Here is a 9,752-nt window from a genome sequence, read left to right as displayed (position 1 = left end):
TTGGAACCCAGCTGCTAGAAAAGGTCGTAATGATAACATCCCTAGGTGCACGTCGTGCTACAGTTGCGAAACTGTACCCGCGGCGGCGTATATATCGCGCACATAGAGAATGCGCGCGAGTGCGTCGGCGCGTGTCGCACTATCTCGCTCGTCGCGCATCTCGCGTGTATCCACGTTTGTTGATGCCATCACTCGGCTTTCTCTCGCGCGATTCTTACGTCGGGCGGCAAAAACGAGGGAGCACGACCGGCATCCCCGCGAGGTCACCGCGCGCAACGCGAATCGGCGCCGACGCGGGCCGCACGGGCGCGCGTCCCACGACTCGAAGTCTCTAGGGGCCCCGGGGCTCGCCGTGGGCCCGTCTCTGTGCGCGACGCACTCACGTACGGTCAGACGTTGTCATTTGAAAACGGAAGCCATCTTGTGGCCGAGGCTCCCATATCACACGGGGAATAATAGCCGCGCGGCCGTCTGCGCCAATAAATCGCATCGCGCACCGCCAAATACATCTAGACTATGCATGAACCATTTTGCCGCGCGTTCACATAGCCATGGCTGCGACAAGGAAGTTGCAAGGTGAGAAGATAAGTGCTTCCCAGCGTGTTTACATTCCGGACGTATAGCCGTGGCCGCGCGGCGTTGTCCGTCCGGACGCGGCCGCCAAGGCCCCCTTCCCCGCGCGCTTCTCACGTCGGCGACGGTTCTCCGCGATCTCGCCGCTCGACCGCGTCGTCGAGCGACGCAACGCAGGCCCGAACTCGCCGCCTTCGGCATTGCGGACCACCGTCGCCGACCCAGTGCTCGTAGCCCCGGAATGGCTACGACGCGCGTTACCACCGTCGCCTCGGCTCGAACTCTGGTCCTGAGCTCCCATATCCTTCACGCCTGCGATCGCGGTTCACCCTTTATCTCATCAACGACGCAGCTTTTTACCTCGTTCGCATAACCTAATAAAAATTCTGAGCTTTTTAATTAATCCCGATGGCGCGACTCGCTCGCGGAACTGTTATATATTTATATTTTTAATTGTTACATATTGTACTGTCTTAAGACTGACTTCCTACTTCCTCGCAATGTTAAGTTATAAATTGTTTATTTTTGAACAGATGGCACATATAAGTGCTTCTTATCTCAAGGGAATTGTGTAGACATAAGCATGGCTTTAATTGAATTTTCTCTTGATCGTTGATTGTACCTTGTTCCCTTTACATGTTTGGATTTTAATTTACAAAAACTACTTTTAACTTTGTTCCCTCCTTTTTTTTTTATTCTGCAGATCCCTCTATATTAAATGTACATGTAAACTACTTTTTTTATTGTTTTATTTTATTGAGAGAGTAGATAAAGTAATCAATAAACCAACATTTTTAATTTATCATGTCAAAATTAAATTGTTTTAAAGTTTTTATTTACTCATTATTACTGTCTTAAATTGTGAATTAAATTATGTTTATTTTTATTATTATTAATGGTAATTATTATAGGGATCAAAAAATGGTGCATTAATTTTTCTTATTTAAATTATTATTTGATATATTTTTAATAATTGTTCCAATAAGCCCAAACCGCTTTTATCAAGAAAATTAGCGATATGTATTTTTTGTCATTTTAGGGGAAATAGATCGGTGCCTTAAAAAAGTGACAGAAGGTGTGGAAACCTTTGAAGATATCTGGCAAAAGGTTCACAATGCCACAAACAGCAATCAGAAGGAAAAGTACGAGGCTGATCTCAAAAAGGAAATCAAGAAACTACAGAGGTTACGCGATCAAATTAAAAGCTGGATCGCGTCGGGTGAAATAAAAGACAAGAGTACACTTCTCGATTATCGGAAGTTGATTGAAACTGTTAGTATATATACCATACGCGCTTTTAATCTTTTCATTTAGAACTAAATATGTTAGAATAAATTATATGTCGTATTTATATCGTGTGTATATATAAATCTTTTGTGGTTTATAGCAAATGGAAAGATTTAAAGTTGTAGAAAGAGAGACAAAAACAAAAGCTTACTCTAAAGAAGGTTTAGGCGCTGCTCAGAAATTAGACCCAGCTCAGAAAGAGAAAGATGAAGTTACTAATTGGCTTGCCAATTCGATAGACGCTCTCAATCTGCAGGTAACAGTCATTTCACTGACTGCATTTTCGATCGTCGTTTTCAGCGATCCGATACAACTCACCGTTTATTTTTTGGTATAGATGGATACATTTGAATCGGAAATAGAATCGTTACAGGCAGGAAAGAAAAAGAGGATAGACAAAGATAAGCAAGATAGGGTGGACGAATTGAAGTCAAAGTTGGATAAACACCGCTATCACATCCGTAAATTGGAGACACTGTTACGTATGCTTGATAATATGTCTGTCGAAGTTAACACGGTAAGTTTCGGCGTAATGTAAAAATATGTAATGCTAATATCAACATGTATGAACTTTTTTTTATCATTTTTATATGAAATTTTTAACAGATTAAGAGGATAAAAGACGATGTCGAGTATTACATCGAATCTTCGCAAGATCCCGATTTTGAGGAGAACGAATATATTTACGATGATATTATTGGCCTCGACGAAGTTGAGTTATCTGGAGTTGGCATCCCATCGTCGGCGACGACGGATAGCAACAATAGCAATGAAACCGGAGGCACGCCAACTTCAACTAATTCCTGTACTTCGCCCATACCGTCACCGTCATTAAGCTCTACCATGCATAATCACTCGAGCGATAGTTCCACGGACATTGACAAGAAAACCAAGGTATGAATAATTTTATTCTCCGTTTTAACCCGAGAAAGTTGAAAAAATTTTTTATTTATTTTTTAAGGAATTGAAAATCACAGATTACTTACTAGGATCTGTCGACGTGTGTAGAGCGTCGCTTTTAATGTCTCTTTTGATTTCAGCCTGTAAAACCAACAGCAGTCAGGCCGCTATTGAATACGCAAGCGAGCATTCCAACCACGGGAAGCACTGCCACCATAAAATCGAATATGTTATCGAGCAGCACTCCAAGCAAAACCATTCCCATGACACCTAGCCATAGCTCGCCTAGTTCAACGAGCAATCACATTGCCACGACTAATGCCGGCAATTTCGCCACCGTGGCTGCCTCACACAGCAACTCGCAAGCCATTCATTCTACCTCCAACAAAACATCTAGTAAGATATTTCACACACGATTATTCGTAATCATGTATTGTTATAGAGAATCGATTCTTGTTTTTGTCGACATGCTTCGATAGATACATAACAAATCATTTTTCCCTTTTTTTTTTTGTCGTAGCTCACAACAGTGAGAATAATATCTTGTCGTCATCGTCTACGTCCAACGTTACGTCGAATGTGCCGCAAACGGTTGCGCAACAGCACAATAATAATCCAGCGCCGGCACAAACGACGCACGTATTGCACAGTCAGCAGAGTCAAAATCACAACAGCGAGACAGAAATGACCACGCCGGTACCACCATCTTCGTCGCCGCAGTCGTCGGTTAGCAGTAGATCCTCGCCGATGCCCGCAAACTCTTGCTCGCCAGCACCGTCCACTGCCAATGGTCTTATCCCAAAGCTTCCCGATGGAAGCATGTCCTCTCTAAAATCCATTGCCCAACAAGTGATTAACCGAGCAGGTCTCGAAATACCACCTTCCGAGTCGAGTAGAAACATCTTTGACAGTGCCAAGACGAGCAATAGTAGTAACAGCAACGCCACGTCGGAAGCACACATTCCTCCACTGCTTGGGGTCGCACCTCTGGGACCCGTACCTTTACAGAAGGAACACCAGCTGCAGTTCCAAATGATGGAAGCCGCGTACTACCACATGCCTCATCCGTCTGACTCGGAAAGATTACGTTCGTATCTGCCGAGAAACACATGCACCACGCCACCTTATTATCAGCAGGTATATTTTCCCAAAATTTTCCTTCGATTCAACGTTATTCTATAATTCGCTTTTTGTGCTGTAATTCACGTTAATACCTTGCTAACGCACGCGCCTGCTTCAGGTTCAACTTCCTCATTCGGATACTGTGGAGTTCTTCCAACGGCTTTCTACGGAAACCTTGTTTTTCATATTTTACTACATGGAAGGGTCTAAAGGGCAGTATTTAGCAGCGAAAGCTCTGAAGAAACAAAGCTGGAGGTTTCATACTAAGTATATGATGTGGTTCCAGAGGCACGAGGAACCGAAAGTTATTAACGAGGAATACGAGCAGGTTAGTATATTTTTTTTTTTTTATTTAACTCTTGTAGGATAGACTAATTTTTAGTCGTTTAAAGAGTTAATTTTTTTTTATTTATATAAGAATTAAGATAGGGGTAAAATTTTCTAAACATCACGTTTCAGGGAACGTACATCTATTTTGACTATGAAAAGTGGGGGCAAAGGAAAAAAGAAGGATTTACTTTCGAATACAAGTACTTAGAAGACAGAGACCTGAACTAACAGTTCTGTCGTTCGTTGAGTCTTCGAAATACGCCGTTTCTGTACCGGTATTGTGTTATCTGAACTTTCGCAGAAGACAATTCTGTTGAGTATAAAATCGGTAAAGTTCAATATGAAAGAAAACCAAAATCCGTTAAAAGTGAAGAACAAATTTGTGAATAGAAAGCAATGAAAGCATTTCATTACATTTCAACGAGACGACAAACAAATCTTTCTTAATCCTTTTTTCTTCAACGAGAAGTAGATGAAATGGGAGGGGAAAAAAATGAGTAAAAAAACGGAAAGATTGTACGGAAAACAAATCGTAATTATTGTAAATGATAACGAGAAAAGGCAAAGGAGGACGAAATCGGAGGGAGAGGGTGGAGAAGAGAAGCACTGCAGAAACACATGGAATAATTCAGTGTGCTGTGTGATAACGGGGAAAGAATGTGAGAAAAAGAGCGAGAGAGAGGGAGAGAAAGAATGATATACTTGCTGGCGACTGACTCTGTAATACCAGTACAAACATGCGTGCGGCCCATCTGCCGTTTGGCAGTAAGGTGGAGGGCACTCATGCTATGGTACGTCTTAATGTTAGATTATAAGTAGCCTTTTTGTATAAAGTGTATCGAAGTATAAAACCCTTAAATTGAATTAATGTACAGAATGTGTAGAAATAGTGAATAATAATATTATGGAATATATTTTATTTCTCATTTAAATGAAACCTAAGTTGTTTCGATTTTTGATTCACGCACTAGCACACATCATCTCAATGTCCTACGTTTGGAAAAAAGAAAAGAGACATTCCATCCATCGCGATTAAATTCCGCTTTCGAAATAGGTTACTTATATGCGTTCTAACGATTAATAAGGCCGGGGCTCGTCGTCGAAGTTTAATATTGTACCGTATAACAGTAGCGTGCTAGGCTAAGCTTTTCATGCTACGCACTTGGCAATTCTCAGATTGATACTTTATAAACATTTCAATTTTACTAACTCGTCGGGTGAAGCTAATTATTGCTGTCGACAAGCATGTGTGTGTCCGTTTCGTATCGGAAATCACAGAGAGGAGTCGTGCCTGTGCGAATTTATTTTTATTATTAACTCGGTATTACCGCAGTATGCAACGGTAGTGCATACGTATTTGGGATAATTACCGATGCTGTAAAACATTGTTACAAAGCAAAATTATATCTGTTCCACAAGAAAAAATATTTTGTTACATCGCAGATGAAAACGACTCCTCTGTATGCGTCGTTCTTATCGCAAGAGCTTTCGACAATGAGATTAGATATACATCCCCCTTCCCTAGTAATAAAAACTAAGTTGAGAGGTTCTCTCGTACACTTGTTTAGCGGGATAGAGACGAAATTTAATTATTGATTAATGCGTAGCGTATACTTGTACTCTAAGCAGATACTCTTGTTGCGGCGGTTGCGACAACCGATATTATTTGCATGACGGAATCGCACAATAACGCAATTTTCAAATTTATTTTGGATAATTAAGGAGATTAAGAGTTATACATTTGTAAAAAAAAAAAAAGAGCAACAGTAAATTTATCGGGGTAAATGTTCACAAAATTTACAATACATACGATTTGAAGAGATTTTTTTATTATCTCGGCACTGTTTAAATCGCGGCGAAACGTGTGATGGACTTTACCGAGTACCTGCACACGAAGTGCGTTCGCTAACGAGCTCAGATTGATACCAGATTTAAATGCGTGGTACTACAGCCTAAAGTTTTAATCAATGCAATTTTAATCATTTTTGCAACGAAAGAAAAACAATGGGCAAAACACTAAAAAACAATTCTCCAATGCACACTTAGATTTGTTAATCTGCGCGACACGCGATTACGTGCTCCGCTAAGCGGTTTAGAGGGAAAAAAATCGTGAAAGTAATGAGGATTCGTTGCTACTTTATACAATTAATAATCTCCTAGTGATTTAAAAGAAGCATCGTAATTATAAATTCGGAGGTGACACGTGCCCGTGTTTCCTATACCGTGTATTTTGTACTACGAAAAACTTGTACAATGGATCACTGATTTTCTATAGAGGTCTGACGAAAATAATCATTAATCGATTTTACAGTAGTGTAAAGGCTGTACATAACAATTGTTACAACATTTTTCTGCTGTAGGGACGAACGTGCTTTCCTTTATCCGCATTTCTTCTCATAAACCGGATACTCTGCTTATGTGATAACACTTAAATAGAAGCGTGCAAGTGAAAGAAGACAATCTTCGTTTGTTGCATAACAAATTCTGTCTTCGATGCTTCGAATTAATTCTCCCTAACGCGTCCACCGCAGATGATAAAAAAATTGTGATTTTACTTAATATATATATATATGTATATATATGTATGTATATATATATATATATTTATATATATTTTTTTTATTGTGATTATTTGAGTGATATTTAATACCGTACTGCTTTGTGCAAAGACTTGAGGTCGTTAAAATACAATACTAATTTCTTCAGTATGATAATGTTTGCTTTATTGCCGAGTCTCGATTATATTCCAGATTTTAGGGGCATCTTCGTACAAGTTTCCGTCCCACCACTCGCTCGTTAATCCAGCCAGGCTTGCACCAGATTATGCATAATTTACAGTTTACAACTTGTTATTTATATAAGATTCGTGAACAACGTGAATTCGTCAAGCACGTTATCAACTTGTCGATTTGCTAGCGGAAACATTTTTTCAAATAAAATTGAAATAAATCAAATTAAATTCGTATTGATTCGCGCATAAAACTATATCCTACACCTTAAAATTTGTAATTACTCCGATGTATTCACATAAGTATATGTTCGCGATAAATTGAAGTGTGTAAGTACATTATTATAATTTTTTATTACGCCCGCACCTGTATAGAATTAAAAAAAAAGTCGCTGAAAGGTAGATATAATATTGTGAACTTGATCGAATAATATTACAATATTAGTAAAATGCTCCAGTAGTGATTTTAAGTATAACAGTGAAAGAAAGTGATTTTATTATATTGAAAGTAATTGTAATTAATATTAACAACATATCTTACGGTACCTAGTTCAATGTCTTCATTTTCTTTTGCTCTTTATTTTCACTCTTTTTCTCACTCCGATGGACTGTTCAGTATCGTCATCTTCGTGGTCACCACCGCGTTTCCGTTTGCCTGATTTTTTATTATCTTCCATGTTTTTCATGTCCTAAAACATTCCGATAACATTTATAACAACCGCTTATATTACTAAATCTTTCATTGTGTAGCTATCGTTTTTACCATTTTCACTATTCGTTGCGCTTCGGCGATTCTTTCCTGCAGCAACATCACCTCTTCCTCTTCCGTTGGATATAACGGTAGTTGTTTCGATATCAATTGCTCTATACGTTGATACAGCTCTACATCGTATTGCGTAACAAATGTGATAGAACGACCTGATCGACCTGCACGCGCGGTTCGACCTACTCTGTGTATGTAATCCTTACTGTGCGTAGGAATATCAAAATTGATGACAATATCTACATGCGGAATGTCGAGACCTCTACAAGAACAAGATGACTTAATGTTTTTTTTTTTTTTTTAAATACCTTAATATAACTATTTTTTATTCAAATTACAGACAAACCTGCTAGCGACGTCCGTTGAAATCAATATCGATCTATTTTTCGCTTTGAATTTTGTCAGTGAGGCGATTCTTTTGTTTTGTGACATTTGCCCGTGTAAGGGAACAGCCGTGAATCCCAGGTTTCGTAACAGCAACGCAGTTCTTACCGTATTATTACAAGTTCCACAAAATATCATGAAGCTGTTGCCTGCTAACTCGTTTAATATATGTACAAGGTACACGTCCTGCAATAATCGTTTTGCAATTAATTTAAACATCTTTCAGGCTTATTTCATTCAATTAATAATTTAACTTAACAATTGCATCGTTTACATTTCGTACTTTAAATTTTACTGGAATAAATATGTAATACTGCTGCAATTTCTCGACAGTCTGATACTTGGTGGACACTTCAACCTTCACGGGATTTCTTAAGGATGCACGTTGCAGCTTTTGCACCTTTTTGGTCATTGTTGCTGAAAATAATAATGTTCTCCTTTCTCGAGGTATTACTCTGAGAATTTTGTCGACCTCTACCTCAAAGTCCATGTTCAGAATACGATCTGCCTCGTCCATCACCTTGTGAACAGAATGAGAAACAAAGAAAATTAGAATCAATATAGAAATTGGCAAAATAAATCTGTGTGTCATGTAACTACCAGAAACTTTAGCTGTCGTAAATTGAAGCCTTTTGTGTTTTCCAAGTGATCAACTAATCTTCCAGGGGTAGCAATAATGATATGAGGCTTTTTTTCCAGTATCATTCCTTGTGCATGCATGTCCATTCCACCTACCAGTACTACAGTTTTCACACCAATACTGGAGCCTGAAATTAATTACTAATTATAATTACAATATATGAACAATTCAGTAAGTAAAATAAACTGTTTTTACCTAATGCATCAAATTGCTCTGAAATTTGAAATGCTAATTCCCTTGTAGGTGTCAGTATCAGTGCAAAGTACCTCTGAGGATTTTCTAACAATGCTTGCAATATAGGCAGTGCAAAAGCAGCAGTTTTTCCTGATCCAGTTTCTGCCAATCCAATTACATCCTTGCCTATCAATAAACCATGGTTACTATTTTCAGAATCTAATTGCAATTAAGTCATTGTCTAAATTACCTTGAAGTGTCAATGGGATGGCTTCACGTTGAATCCTTGTAGGCTCTGTCCACTTTAAATCTATACATGTTTTGCAAAGTGTGTCAACAAGTCCCTGTAACAATTATATTTTGTTATTTATGTAAAACATATTTTTTATTAAAGAAAATGTTTTATAAAAAGAAAGCAAAGTTCTCCAAAATATTTAAATACTTTTTTTAAATACTTTGCATTTTATTTCGAGATTTTTTTTTAAATAATTCTTTTATTATAATTTTGTTTTACCAATACACTCATTTATTTTTCTACAGGCAGCATTACAATGTTTTTTTTTTCTTTCTGGTTTAATATGCATCTATCCGTTACATTGCAACGTGCTTTATTTGAGGTTATAATTGAGATAATTATGAATTAACGTTTACCAGATCTTTCCATGTGACTTTTTCGATATTAATTTCTTCATCCTTAATATCGTCAACTAGTTTCTCTGAATCTTCCATGTTTTCACAAATCGAATTACACGTTTACGCAATTGAATCAGTGTTTTTGGCGATCACGTTGTTGAGTAAAGCAGAATAAAGTTTTACTGATTTATACCCATCGCTCCCATGCCTGCCATCAC

The 9,752-nt window shown here is 38.3% G+C and overlaps 2 protein-coding genes across 3 annotated transcripts; one reads left to right on the top strand and one right to left on the bottom strand.

Moving 5' to 3' along the window:
* Positions 1-150: 150 nt before the first annotated feature.
* On the top strand, positions 151-5,126 carry Not3 (CCR4-associated factor Not3). Its single transcript, XM_070654279.1, has 9 exons — positions 151-576; positions 1,613-1,845; positions 1,961-2,116; positions 2,198-2,377; positions 2,467-2,754; positions 2,901-3,156; positions 3,281-3,897; positions 4,001-4,210; positions 4,342-5,126. The coding sequence occupies exons 1-9, from the start codon at positions 552-554 to the stop codon at positions 4,438-4,440; spliced, it is 2,064 nt and encodes a 687-aa protein (XP_070510380.1). The 5' UTR covers positions 151-551; the 3' UTR covers positions 4,441-5,126.
* A 113-nt stretch (positions 5,127-5,239) lies between these two features.
* Pths (ATP-dependent RNA helicase DDX47) lies at positions 5,240-9,750 on the bottom strand. Of its 2 annotated transcripts, XM_070654284.1 has the most exons (9): positions 9,553-9,750; positions 9,152-9,245; positions 8,923-9,087; positions 8,688-8,854; positions 8,371-8,607; positions 8,050-8,273; positions 7,704-7,965; positions 7,487-7,629; positions 5,240-7,307 (listed from the first exon to the last, which is right to left on the bottom strand). In XM_070654284.1, exons 1-8 carry the CDS (start codon positions 9,628-9,630, stop codon positions 7,501-7,503), a joined length of 1,356 nt encoding a protein of 451 aa, XP_070510385.1. In that variant the 5' UTR covers positions 9,631-9,750; the 3' UTR covers positions 5,240-7,307; positions 7,487-7,500. The 2 variants fall into 2 exon arrangements, with proteins under 2 accessions (XP_070510385.1, XP_070510384.1); XM_070654283.1 differs by lacking the exon at positions 5,240-7,307 and having other exon boundaries at positions 7,402-7,629.
* Between the last annotated feature and the right edge of the window lie 2 nt (positions 9,751-9,752).

The sequence above is a fragment of the Cardiocondyla obscurior genome, linkage group LG03, assembly GCF_019399895.1.
Source record: "Cardiocondyla obscurior isolate alpha-2009 linkage group LG03, Cobs3.1, whole genome shotgun sequence".
Lineage (NCBI taxonomy): Eukaryota > Metazoa > Arthropoda > Insecta > Hymenoptera > Formicidae > Cardiocondyla > Cardiocondyla obscurior.
The sequence above is the reverse complement of the archived record's forward strand: the minus strand, read 5'-3'. Positions and strand labels throughout refer to the sequence as shown.